At 35.5% G+C, this 15000-nt stretch overlaps 1 protein-coding gene and 1 long non-coding RNA gene across 2 annotated transcripts in view; both read left to right on the top strand.

Annotated features, from left to right (window-relative positions):
* Nucleotides 1-15000, top strand: part of LOC115222693 (potassium voltage-gated channel subfamily H member 1-like) — a 95074-nt gene that overhangs the window by 73975 nt on the left and 6099 nt on the right. The window contains exon 4 of the mRNA XM_029793013.2: nt 4213-4465. Coding sequence (XP_029648873.1) covers nt 4213-4465 — 253 coding nt within the window. The remainder of the gene's footprint in view (nt 1-4212; nt 4466-15000) is intronic.
* Nucleotides 11891-12566, top strand: LOC118767238. Its single transcript, XR_005003139.1, has 3 exons — nt 11891-11988; nt 12141-12145; nt 12375-12566. It is a non-coding gene; the product is annotated as an uncharacterized LOC118767238 (long non-coding RNA).

Below are 15000 nucleotides of genomic sequence, written 5' to 3'. Positions count from 1 at the left end.
TACTACTTACAAGGGGCTACACACAGAAGGGACAAACAAGGACAGACAAAGGGATTAAGTCAATAACATCGACCCCAGTGCGTAACTGGTACTTATTTAATCGACCTCGAAAGGATGAAATGCAAAGTCGACCTCGGCGGAATTTGAACTCAGAACATAAAGACAGACGAAATACCGCTAGGCATTTCACCCGGCGTGCTAACGTTTCTTCCAGCTCGCCGCCTTAATAGGCAATTCTGCAATAGAGTAGCCTTCCGATCAAGGCTGAGGTTAGCCTTGCTACCCAAGCAAGCAGGGTGGCTTTTCAATCGAAAGCTAAAACGATGCGAAGCGCATTGTAACCAGCGAAGCGCATTGTAACCAGCGAAGCGCATTGTAACCAGCGAAGCGCATTGTAACCAGCGAAGCGCATTGTAACCAGCGAAGCGCATTGTAACCAGCGAAGCGCATTGTAACCAGCGAAGCGCATTGTATGTCTCTTCTATTTTTTATTTATTATAAATCTTCCGCTGAAGAGAGAGCCAGCTTCCAACAAAGGTACAAAGCTCCATCTTTGGGTTATAGTTAACATAGACAAATTCACATTTGGAACTTGAGAAAAGTCTTGCATATTTTTACTGTTCCACTCACAGATTTCTCTTGTTATATACGAATCAGCCGGTCGATTTCTCTTTCTGAAAATCTCAGTTTATCCAGATTCTCCTTTAAGCATTTACTAAAAAAAGCCCAGTGCTCCAATTATTATTGGTATGAATATGAATTCATAGTCTGGACATAGAAGCTGAAGGTTTCGAAGCAGTTGTCTACAGATATTCTCTTCTATGTTTGTATATATGTATAAATGTATATATGTATAGGCACAGACACGGCTGTGTAATTAAATAGCTCGATTTGAGACCACGTGGATCCAAGTTTTATTCAAATGAGTGGCATATCTGGCATGTGTTTTCTGCTTTGGCCTCGACTTGACTAATGCGTAGGGAATGAAACTTAGTAAATGGAAACTGTGCCGTAACCTACCGAATATTTGCCTTCGTGTATACGTGTATGTGTGAGTGTGCTTTGCTTTTACACTGAAAACCGTGATGTTTATGGTTTATGTTGAGTTCTTTTTATTACCTACAAATTAACAGTCTTGTAAATAAGTCTCACTGAATTAAACAGCAGACTGCGACATTTTCTAGAGTCGATGTGAATGAAAAAAAAAGGCTTTGAAAGAGGTTCCCAAGTATGATTAACAGTAGTAGTATTTAAAAAAATTTAATGTATTTTGAAGAAAAATTGTTTGATACATATATAAATATATGTGCTTCTGTGCATAAATATATATACGTACATGTGTGTACGTATATACATGTATTTCAGTAAACATTAAAATGCGAACAAGAGGAAGAAAAAAATGCACTTAATGTTAAGGAAGAGTTATTTTATTTCGAGATTAAAGTCACAAATAGTTACTCCGAATTCCTGGTTTCTAATTTTTGGATGATTATGTAATATGCTACTATGTTTTTATGTTTTTTATTTTTATATTTCTGAGTTATATCTCTTGGGCAGTTAACATTAATTAAACACTAAAGTTTTTAAATTTGTTCTTTTTTTAAATCACTTTTATGTGTGTGTACAAAAGTGATTGTAAAGAAAATTAATTTTAAAATGTTAGTGTTCAACTAATGCTAACTGCCCAAGAAATATAACTCAGAAATATAAAAATAAAAATGCATAAAAACATATAGAACCAAGTGAGACAATAAACTAAAATGGCGTCGAAGTGATTCCTTTGTCCAAAGCAAAATGTCCTTAACATAACCTGTTGGGATATATATAATCTAAATGCAGAATATCACGGACTATGTCGGCAAAGTCTTTCATTTCGGAACTTTTATTTAAACCACGCGAGTCTTGAAATAAGATGAAAGACTTTTCACTGCAGCAGCATTTACTCCCCAACTGCAAGCAAGAGGAGCCGTCCATTTATAATAAGTAAACCGTTTTGTACTATATTCCAATTGATTTTGAACGTAATGGAACATATTTTTCTTTAAAAAACAAGAATACTTGAATAAATATGTTATAATTGTTTTACCTGAATATTTGAAAGAATAGATATACTGAAAAAAATAACATTGTTGAAATTATTTTCGATGAAACTGCATTGCCATTGTCTAAATATACTTTAAGACACTAATCAAAGGATTCGAAAAGCAGAGGATAACTGTCTGGAGCAATACAGTTACAGATAAGGAAATAGACCGAATTATTATTATCAGAAACTTTTATTGCAAAAGAGCTATAATTACCCATAATCGAATTTCTACTTAAGATCTTATATACTATTCTTCAGAAAAAGAAGAGAAATTAAGATTTTAAAATCTTTGAAGAAATTTCTTTTTACTTTTAAACTAAAATTCGGATTATACCTGAAAATATTTCCCGGTCTATTTTCACGCTTAAAAACATAAAAGTAGATAGCAAGTTGCATTTCATTTGAAAGACCCACTTTGTCGAAGAACCTTTTTATAATAATGAGAAACATTAATGAAGGTAACATCATCAGAAGGTAAGAAAGATAGAGATTGTACTTCGTAGAACAGTCTATGACTGGCTAGAATTCTTATGTTCATAAATAAACTTTTCATCAGTATTTATATCAAAATTTAAAGTGATATTCAAGAAATTATGTTAATATGAGTAACGATTATTAAACTAAAATGTTTTTGACATCTTCCTAAATCTGTACGATTCATTACCGATTGTATTGCGTCTCTATGAAGACCTTGCAAGGTAAGAAATCTTCTATACATAATGACCAAACTCCGATAATTTACATAATTCTGTCGAATGTATAGACACAGCAAATAATTCTCTCCATTTTTATCCCCAAGGTGAGGTTATCAAAAGCAAAACCTATTTCCTTGCCTGCATAATTATCTCTATATCAAATTCACTTGGAATGAATCGTTGGAATCTTTTCATTTTTATATATTTGGATATTTCTCTTCAATAGATAGCTCTCCTTACAGCATTTAAAAAAAATTTATTTGTGTATATGTTTATATGTATATATGTGTGTGTGTGAATGTGTGTGTATGTATCTATATATCTATATATATATAGGTTTGTGCGTGCGTGTTCGTATGTATTTCTTTATATCTTTTTTTACGTATTCCTATTTATACCAATTCTTCATTTTGTTTTTTTCAACAAGCAATTCTACCACACACCTAGTAAGTAAACAAATACGGTCCTATTGAACAACAATAAAATTCCTTTGTCTGCTTAATTCTTGCCATCAAATACAAATCTCTCTACCATATGCGTATTACAGTTTCACAATTATCCGAAGATCGAATTTGGGAGTAGTGATTTGCGAAGTCTCAGTTTCTAAATATGTTTGTAATCTATACATGTGTGTGTTTGTGTATTATATATATATTATAATAATATATTATATATATATATTATAATAAGATATATATATATATATTATATATATATATTATATATATATATATATATATATATATATATATATATATATAGGTATATATATATATATATATATATATTATATATATATATATATATATACATATATATACATATATATACATCTAAATATTATAAATAGATTATACATCTGTCTATACACGCACGCGCGCCGACTGTGCGTGTGCACGTGCGCGTGTAATGTGCGTTTGCATAGAGATTGTATAACAATTAACTTCGCACCAGCTTTCAACGATAATGGATTATTTCCAAAATTTCGGTTATTCTAAACAATAGCTCGTGTTCTTATTTTTGTGTTAAATACATAAGCTGTCTCTGTAATTACGACAGTTTCTCTATAACCATACGAATAAATATTTAAAGATGTTTGAGTGAATATGATTCTATATAAAATATATAGCTTCCATTTAATCTTTCACTATTTCATTAATGCACACTATATTATTATTTGCTTGCTATCAATTTGCATCATTGTTACCTTTATAAGTATTGCTTTTGGAAACCATATCGCAATAGTTTTTATACTATTAAGAATCCCGAAGGAATTCTCTATATTAAATGCTCCAATCTCTAAATCGTTTTCTGTGCCAGCGTCGAATATGTTTTTTCTACATGATATCATAAACTATGATTTATTCATGATTAAACTTTTATAGAGTTTGCCAAAAGCTCCCAAATGAATTGTTTCGTTCTATTCATTAGGTATTGAATTATTGCCCAAAAGATATGAAAGCCGACATCTGTGTTCATTTGAATCGGAAAGTCTTTTGCGAACATCCGGCTTTCCGATTGGCAAGCGACGGCTGTCTGCGAGCTCTAGCCATGCATTTCACGATGACTCATAGTGCACCGGGTGATCTCATCTATCATCAAGGAGAAAGTTTAGACTCATTATGTTTTGTGGTCACTGGATCTCTTGAAGTTATTCAAGACGACGAAGTGATTGCAATCCTTGGTAAGTAAAATAACTATGAGCTGTAATATAAAGCTTCTTTCTTTTTTTTTTTAATAGTAATAACATTTTACTGTGCTTAGGAATATGAAAATGGTAGTATGATACAAGGTGGTGGGATTCTAGAAATGGCATAATACCAGAATAAATGCTTTGTAACTTCTTCTTATCGGGTTGAAAAATACTTATTAAATGATCTTTTCAATATTGGGGTTTAACAAAATGAAGAGCGTTTTGATATTGATAAAGCTGTTCTCGGCATACATAAACCACAGAGGAAACCTTTTCTCCCAGCTGAATCATTGTCCAACATATCTCTGTGAATCTTGTATGTATTTCCTTTGATATTCCCTCACATTGATCTGTGGATTTTGCTTCCTGAAAGTTCTCTTTGGTCGTTACTATTTTACATTCTGGTAGTAAATTGCAAGTTGTTACAGCATCGGGCGAATGCCTTGTGATATCTATTCCAACCTCTTTAGAACTCAGCTAAAATCCCAAGGGGTTAATTTTCCCATTCATTCTTCTGAGGAAAGTTCCAATCTAGGATGATTGGCTTGCAGAATCATTACATCGTCGATCACCATACCTTGCAGTATTCGCTCCCACTTTTTACATTCTGAAGTGAAATCCAGCCGTGACAATCACGTATAGTTGGTAATTTTTTTCCATCGCCTGGTTTAACAATAGTACTTGTTCGTGGGTGTCTGAAATGGAAACCATACTGTTGCAAGTATATGGGGCTAGGTGTCTGATTATAGGATAACTTCCTACCTTCTTCCAAGCAGTCTCTGAGGTTCTATAAAGGGCTATGAGCCCTACACCTGACTGCCGATACAAAAGGATGGTCATGGCTAGAATACTTTTGAGTTTAAATCTACTTGGTCGGCGTCAACGTGTTAAAAGAATCAGCAAAAAACAAAAGCATGAGTTTTATTCATGCGGAAGTCAAGTTCCTCATCAAATACAAACCGAAGCACTAGCGATGTAATCTCTTTCACATCTTCTGACTCTCTCTCTCCTCCTCCCTCCCTCCCTCCCTCTCTCTCCCTCTCTCTCTCTCTCTCTCTCTCTATCTATCTCTCTCGTCCTCTTTCTCCTCGCTCTCCTCTCTTGTCTCTTACTGCAAAAGTGCGTAACAGGAATTAAGAAATCAGAGTGATTGGCTACTTAACAGGAAATAACAATAAAACTGAGACTCAATGACTCAGAAAGATGATGCCCCTGCTTATTAAGTGATTAGACACACACACACACACCACACCACACACACACACCCACACACCCACACACACACACACATACACACATACACACATATATCATGGTTGATGGATCTGTATATATTAATTGATAGACAGACAGACAGATGTGTGTATATATATATATATATATATATATAATTATATATATATATATATATATATATATATATATATATATACACACACATCTACGTATGTATATATAGAGAGAGGGAGCGGTGTATACACTTATCAGTTATTTTGCATATAATTTTTTTTCATTATTTCTTCATATTAAAAACAATTTCAATAAGTATTTTTTTATGGCACCTGTTTTCGACTAATCGTTTTTATTGTTTCTTTAGTTCAAGAAGTGCTGAACCCAATTTAAATTTCTATCTACATATCTCGAGCATTTAGAAAGACATTTTATTGTCGAGTAAACACAGGATCTTCCACGTGGTCGTTGGATGTGTTAGAAATAGCAAGAAAATGTCGTCCGACAAAGAACATTGTACAATGTTTAGAAAAGGATACATAGGTGAAAGTATTCGAGAGTATATAATGCCTGAGAGAAGATCTGAGATGTCACGGCTGGAAAGTCGTTAATAATAGGTTTAGTCCAGTGGTTTTCAACCTGGGTCCATATGGCCCTTCTGGGTCCTCAGAAGAGTTTGTTGTTAAAATTTATCTCCAATTAATCGGTTAAACTTCCACAAAATTTTTCAGCAATTTTTTAAATACAGTAATTAATAATAATTAAACATAAAATATTCCTTTATTCTTTTTTTATTTATTCTTTTTTGCTTGTTTGTTTCAGTCATTTGACTGTGGCCATGCTGGATCAGCGCCTTTAGTCGAACAAATCGACCCCAGGTCTTATTCTTTGTAAGCCTAGGACTTATTCTATCGGTTTCTCTTACCGAACAGCTAAGTTACGGGGACGTAAACACACTAACATCAGTTGTCAAGGGATGGTGGGGAGACAAATACAGACACAGAAACATATATATATATCATACATATGACGGGCTTCTTTCAGTTTCCCTCTACCAAATCCACTCACAAGGCCTTTGTCGGCCCAAGGCTATTGTAGAAGACACTTGCCCAAGGTGCCACATAGTGGGACTGAACCCAGAACCATGTGGTTGGGAAGCAAGCTACTTAACACACTCCTGTGTAATAGGATTTTTTAAATGCTGAATGGCTACGGGAGCCCCCATGAATAAAATAGGAACCAAATGGATGCATAGGAAACAAGTAGATGAGCGCCACTGAATTAGTCGATCGGTAATGAGCCTAAACAGCAACAGCGTTTTACTCTATTTCCATCATTTACATTTGACGGATATTTGTCCTCATCTTGTTTGTTGTTAACTCAACGTTTCGGCTGATATACCCTCCAGCCTTCATCAGGTATCTTGGGGAAATTTCGAACCTGGGTTCTCATTCCTAAGGTATTTTTCGATGTTGTTGTTGTTATTATTATTATTATTGTTGTTTTGTTGTGTGTTATTATTATTATTAACCACTACGCCATATGCCCGTGAGCATATGGCGTAGTGTTAAGAGTGGGGCTACTAACCCCAAGATTCCGAGTTCGATTCCAGGCAGTGACCTGAATATATAATAATAATAATAATAATAATAATAATATAATAATAATATAATAATAATATAATAATATAACAACATCGAAAAATACCTTAGGAACGAAAACCCAGGTGCGAAATTTCCCCAGGACACCTGATGAAGGCTGGAGTGTATAACTGCAGAAACGTTGTGTTAACAACAAACAAGATGAGGACAAATATCCGTCAAATGTAAATAATGTACATAATTCCTCATCTCTTAAATATAGAACTGAACGTTTTACTCACGAACGAATTTTTGGCGTTGACTAAGAAAATCAAATTAATGTATATCCACAACCAATATCTGTCAATATGGACGATGTAATTACTTAATTATTATCCGCTTACATACAACTGCTCTTGCGTTCGGTCATACACACTCGCATATACACAAACAGACGCATACACTGACGTGCATACATATCACATAGTAACATGAAATATAACGGATTGTAATATACTTCTTTAACTTGTTCCAGTCATTTGACTGCTGCCATACTGGAGCACCGCCTTTAGTCGAGCAAATCGACCCCGAGACTTATTCTTTGTAAGCCCAGTACTTATTCTATCGATCTCTTTTTGCCGAACCGCTAAGTGACGGGGACGTAACACACCAGCATCGGTTGTCAAGCAATGCTAGGGGAACAAATACAGGAACACACAAGCACACACACATACAATATATATATACATATATACGACAGGCTTCTTTCAGTTTCTGTCTACCAAATCCACTCACAAGGCATTGGTCGGCCCGGGGCTATAGCAGAAGACACTTGCCCAAGATGCCACGCAGTGAGCCTGAACCCGAAACCATGTGGTTGGTTAGCAAGCTACTTACCACACAGCCACTCCTGATACAAATTATATTTGGCTACTAGTAGTAGCCCCAACATGCTAAAGATGGCAGTCAAAACGACTTAAAACCACAGTTTTCACTTGTGCACAAGGGCTAAATCAAGTGGACGAGCAGTAAAATTTTAAGACCCTGTACCATAGACGAAAGAAATCGACAATGAAAATCAGACATACCCATAGCACAGTGATTTCGAACTTTGTGAATGATCACTTTGTTCTCGTCAGTGAGTAATACTGGATCAGGGTCAAAAACATGCCCGCTTCAACCATCTTTAGCATGATGCTGTTACAAATAGTACCCTTCATTATAAATTGATAATTTTCCCTTTGTGGTTCTGTTACGCACGCTAGTCACTCAAATTATTGTAAATTATTAACTCTCTTTTCTTTACTCTTTTACTTGTTTCAGTCATTTGACTGTGGCCATGCTGGAGCACCGCCTTTAATCGAGCAACTCGACCCCGGGACTTATTCTTTTTTAGCCCAGTACTTATTCTATCGGTCTCTTTTGCCGAACCGCTAAGTAACGGGGACATAACACCCAGCATCGGTTGTCAAGGGGGACAAACACAGACACACAAACACACCACACACGCATATATATATATTATATATATATACTATATACGACGGGCTTCTTTCAGTTTCCGTCTACCAAATCCACTCACAAGGCGTTGGTCGGCCCGAGGCTATAGTAGAAGGCACTTGCCCAAGGTGCCACGCGGTGGGACTGAACCCGGAACCATGTGGTTGGTAAACAAGCTACTTACCACACAGCCACTCCTGTACCTATTACTAACAGTAATATTCTTATATATTTATATTACATTTGAATATATATTGCAACGACTTTTGAATTACTTATTTACAAAAATATGTTTGGCTCACGATGGTTTACGAAAACTGTATATTGTCAACGTATTTGCTGTCAAATTTTGATATATTATTAGCAATGAAGATGAAATATAGCGCTCCAGGTTTTCATTGATTTCAATGAAATGACAGAGCGGAAGTTTTGCGATAAAACAACTTCCTTTTTAGTTCCCTTTATTACTGACATACGGTCCTGAGACACATAAGTACCACGATTTATTTTTAAGTCAACGGAGAACGTTCGATTTGCTAGAGAGGCTCGACGCAAACAGAACTCGAAGCATAACATTTTCTAATATTTATATAATACCTCTTTCCTGTTAAGGATGAATGACTGGCAAATGTAGTAAAATAAGTGAAAACAAAGGTTCTCCAAGGAAGCATTTCCACCACTTCGTAAAAATATTAGTGAAAATACATTTTGCTTTCTCTTTTATTAATGGATAGAGGAAATAGAATTTGTATCCATATTAATTATTCTTTTTTTGCCGTTGTGTTGGATAACTTTAGAAAGTTTAAACCAAATTTATTTGATTAGTCGTTTTGCTATGTAAGCGAAACTGCAGTCGTCTATTAAGTGATAAATAAGTGTAAGGTTTTCTTCGCAGGGTGGGGATTGTCTAACATTCTATCATTTATAGTAAAATCTTAGCTGATTCATTATTATTATTATTATTATTTATTATTATTATCATCATTATCATCATCATCATAATAATCAATCATTATTATTATTATTATTATTATTATTATTATTATTATTATTAGTAGTAGTAGTAGTAGTAGTAGTAGTAGTAGTAGTAGTAGTAGTAGTAGTAGTAGTATTACTATTATTATTATTATTAAGTCTTGTAAACAAGCTTTAGCAAAACCACTTCAGATACTTTTCCAGAGTTTCCTTGCAAGTGGTAAACTTCCTTAAAACCTAAAAGAAGGCATTATATATCATATCCATAAAGGGGGGAACACGCTGTCTTTCTATAAGGGTTCCTTTTCAGTTCCATATTTTCTTCTCATTTCACGTCTTCGATAATATGGTAGACCACATTCTTAACTAATACTCAATTTAGAATTATTTTCTTATATTTTGTTAAATATTTCCAAGGTTAAATAACAGAATATCAAGAAAGTCGATTAACTTCAAAACGGTTCGATTGAATCTACGATATATTTTTTATATAAATGGGGAAAAAATTGTTTAAAAAATCGGAAAGTAAGAGGAACTTGGAAGGCGTGGTGGATTTATATGCAGATCCATGTTTAAACAAAGAACGTGGTTAGGCTAGTGTTTCTCGACCATTTTTCACCATGAATCCCTTTGATTGATATTTTATTCAGATAGACCTCCCTAGTTATTCGATTTCCAAAAAAATCATTTCATATTTTCATAATTAGATATTATTAGGAATTGTGTTTAAAAACTATTAAAGTATTTTGTGTATTGTGGAAGTACAACCAGTTTATAGCAGATAAATTTTAACAATTGAATCTTTTATAGACCCCCGAGGCTCATACTGATTTGAACTATAATAAGAGACATAAAGAAAGTGTTTGAGCTCTGTAAAGAGAAACGAAGTCAAAGAAAAAGATTTTTAAAAATACAAAACGCAGGTAAATGTCCGGAGAGGTTTGACTGTAAAAACAAAAGCTGGCAAAAGACGCAGAGCGGAGAGGTGATAACTGTGATATGAATTTGATAAAGTCCGCAGAAAAGAAATTGTTGTTTTGAATGGATTAAAGCTGGAACTGACTGACGAAGCGTAAAGAAAAAAGATATTTTTGGGAAGTACATGGTGTAAAACAATATAACGGAGTAGGCAGATTATATCTCGTTTTCAAAGCATTTCTTTTATCCAATATAACCTAATATTCTAATATTCATGTTCAATCCATACCCAACAAAGGTCGAATTTTAAAAAAAACAAATATAAAGCCCTAAAAATACGTTATTTGAAAGAAAATTGGAAAGTAAAGGAAGATAAGCGGTAGGGGAAGTTGTATGTGTTTGTTAAAGACACAATGTGGTGGGTAAATAGTGATATAAATGTGAGTATACATGTGTAAGGAATACATACGTGTGGGTATGTGTGTATCCGCAAGACCGTTTGTATAGGTATGTATGTGTTAACATGCCGACGTGCAAGGGAGCGTAGGTGTACCGAAGAGACAAGATGGAAGAAGTGAGGCATTCAGAAACTAAGATGAGATCCATAGAATATGATGGTCAAGAAAGAGTCGAAAACTGCTAAGTTATCTCTGAAACATCAATGAGCCAGAAGTGGCTGTGTGGTAAGTAGCTTGTTTACCAACCACATGGTTCCGGGTTCAGTCCCACTATGTGGCACCCTGGGAAAGTGTCTTCTACTATAGCCTCGGGCCGACCAAAGCCTTGTGAGTGGATCTGGTAGACAGAAACTGAAAGAAGCCCGTCGTATATGTGTGTGTATGTCTGTGTCTGTGTTTGTCCACCCAACATCGCTTGACAACCGATGCTGGCGCGTTTACGTCCCCGTAACTTAGCGGTTCGGCAAAAAGACACCGATAGAATAAGTACTAGGCTTACAAAGAATAAGACCTGGGGTTGATTTGCCCGACTAAGGGCGGTGCTCCAACATGGCCATAGTCAAATGACTGAAACAAGTAAAAGAGAGTAAAAGAGAGAGCCGCGAATCTCGGCAATGTGTATGTATAAATAAGATGCGTAAGTGTATGGGAAAGGGTGATGGGAGAGAAGTGCGTACATATGAGGATGTTGTGTTGGTATGTTAAGGGCGTGTGCGTAGGTGTGAGGGTAAGTTGCAATGTGGATAATGAGAGAAGATTGTATAAAGGTGAAGTAGGAGTAAGAGATGTATATTGATGAAGCAGTTGGAGTGAACATGTAATTGAGATGGTGAATTTAGACCGTTTCGAACGTGTAAGTCTGAAGAGAGAAAATGAGTTCTTGTTTCCTCGGTAGGCGAGTGAAGAGAGGTACGATGTTGAAAGCTAAGAGGTGTTTGGTGGCAGGTCGACGGAACTGAAATGTTGAAAGACACGCGGCCCGCTACCACATCGGATGCCTCTGAGATATTGTTGGGTTCAGTGAGTGCGGCAGTATTAGAAAGGAAAGAGCCGTTGTGGCAGCGGAAGCGGGAATTGGGAAGGGATCCGGGAGGAAACAGTATGAGAATAGAGATATTATGAGTGATGAGGCAGTGTAGGTGGCGGGCACGTTTAAAAGATGAGTTATACTGCTTCATAAGACTTTTCTACATACATTTACTTATTACAAATTCTCCCTTTGGTCTACGGTAACTTGAGAATGTTTTTACATGCTCTTGGAGATTAATCTTTCAACATTGTATCAGCTTCGACGAACGAATAATGGCTAGAGAGAATAAACAGAGTAAACTTGGTTTCACGCGAACTCCTACATCGTGGAATATAAACAGGGCATGTTTACGTTTGCTGGCCTTCAAAGGAGAATCCCTCTTCACAAACTCGCCAACCTCCAAAGTTAGAAAATCACCAGTCTTTTTTATTATTGATTTGATTACATAAATCTGTATTCGAACGGCAATAGGCAGTTAGGACTGGTCACAAAACTAAATAGACATAGGAATAGTCAAGATAAGTTCATATTTGATTGTCAAACGAGTAAAGATTATCGACTAGACGAAGTATTAGATACTAATAGCATTAACAGGGATATTAGACTGGACACTTGAAAAGATCTGCAACTTGGATCTCAAGACTAGAACGATACTAAAGACGACTGGTAAGTTTCATTTCACGGCAATATATATTAAATGGATGGGGTAGATGAATAGATGGATGTGAGTAGAGCCAGAAAACCAGTTGAAACAGCCTTTGAATGCCGCGTCACTTAGACAACAATAACATCTGAATGCTAAAGTGAGAAATTAATACATCCCATGTACACGCTTCAGCGAAATTAATATCAAGAGATTAAGTGAATAACTCGTAATCAAGTATTCTGAGGGCACAACAGTTCCATGTGAACCAATGGTGGCTGGGTTAATCTACGTAAACGGAGACTTTGAAGAAATATTCGTCATACCAGCAGGAAGTTACGAGTAGATATTTTTCCCAAAAGCTTAAGAATATCAACGATATTAACAGACCGAGCTTCTCTTGCGCTTTGCAGGCTCTCCAATTACTATTCTGAAACAGAGGATAGCCACTAAATATCTCATCAACAAAAAATATAATGTTTTTAAAACTCCATGATGCGATAGAAAGTGACGATTGTGTCGTACGAATGCGGAAGAAATGATACATAAATATCCGCAACCTTCCCATGAGACGTGATATTGATACTATACCCGTCTGCAACGCTATACGTGAGAAGGATTGTTCTAGTAGACATACCAAAACAGGCAAACCAAATCCAGAATGTATACACATTTTTAAAGTAAAGAACTGGTAGGACTAGCAACTCGTTGTATGCACAATAGAACAAATGTTGTTCTGTGGAACAGAGAAGAAAAGTTGTGCGGATCCCATGAAAAACTGATGAAAACGAAAACTAATAAAACGAGTGCGGACAACTAATAAGAAACGTACAGCTCTTATATCGAGGCTGTGGATCATCGTTTGTATCTATTGTTTATGTATGTGGCTAGGCATTCTTGTTCTCTTGTTTTCAGCCTGTTTTACTCCGGACAGCTCAAGGGATTCGTGGGTACGTGTATGTGAGTGTACGTGTATGTGAGTGGGATTATCTTATTTAGGTACTCTAGACCACAACAACAGATTTGTATAAAAGCCTAGAAAAACTAGGTTTCTCCAAAAGGAACAAAGAAAACTGATTCGCATTCTCCAAACACACTCAACCAAAGATACATTGAAAATTTGTGAAACATTAAATGGATTTTCTTTTCTGAGATTCTTTGGGACGAATACTGCATATTTACATATGCAAGGAATTCCTATACAAACACACACACACACACACACATGCAAATGTGTACTAAAAGTACATGCAAACCTACTGCAAGATAATCTCACTCACATACATGTACACGCACACATATACATACTTACAATCATACATATATACATATACATACATACATACATACATACATACATACATACATACATACATACATACATACATGCTTGCATACATGCTTGCATATATACATACATACATACACACAATCATACACACATGCACATGCATTCACAAATACATATATACATACAGACACACAGACACACATACGGACATGCATAAATACATAGGCAAATAGCAGACATTAAAATTCACAGCATACACAGAGACAGCTCAGAAGGACAGGTAGACAGATAAACAGGGAAGCAAGTAAACTTATGAATATGGTTGGGTCTTGTATGCCAAATGCTGGGGCTTAGTCAAGCAATTAGCAGACAGAAACTCTCCGTGGGTGCGTTTAAAATCCGAATAGTAACTCCAAAGATAATTTCAAATTTTGGGGACACTACAAACCTTATCATATAGGTATTTAGTATGCAGAACACTCCCTTAGAGAATTTACCTAAAACCAACAGACAGACAGACAGACAGATAAAAAAAAGAGAGAGAAGGGAGGAGAGAGATAGAAATAAACAGACGGTCATAAAGAGAGAGAGAGAGAGAGAGAGGAGTAATAGATAGATAGATAGATAGATAGATAGATAGATAGATAGATAGATAGATAGATAGATAGATAGATAGATAGATAGATAATATGAGAATGTTTCCAGCCGTTTAGAATGAACATATAGATTCAGGTTTATCATATTGATTTGTTCGTTCGATTTTCCTTTAGAGTAATTCACAACTAACCAACAAGTTGATAATATAAAGCAATTAGCCCATCACGCTTCCTTTGGTGTGGTCGCTTTGACTGGCAAAACCAATATAATGAATGATTCCATTTCCTCTTCTTTGGACTCGTAA

This window comes from Octopus sinensis, linkage group LG20 (genome assembly GCF_006345805.1).
Source record: "Octopus sinensis linkage group LG20, ASM634580v1, whole genome shotgun sequence".
NCBI classification, from domain to species: Eukaryota; Metazoa; Mollusca; class Cephalopoda; order Octopoda; family Octopodidae; genus Octopus; species Octopus sinensis.
Note: the sequence above shows the minus strand (reverse complement) of the source record. Positions and strands in the feature narration are given on the sequence as shown.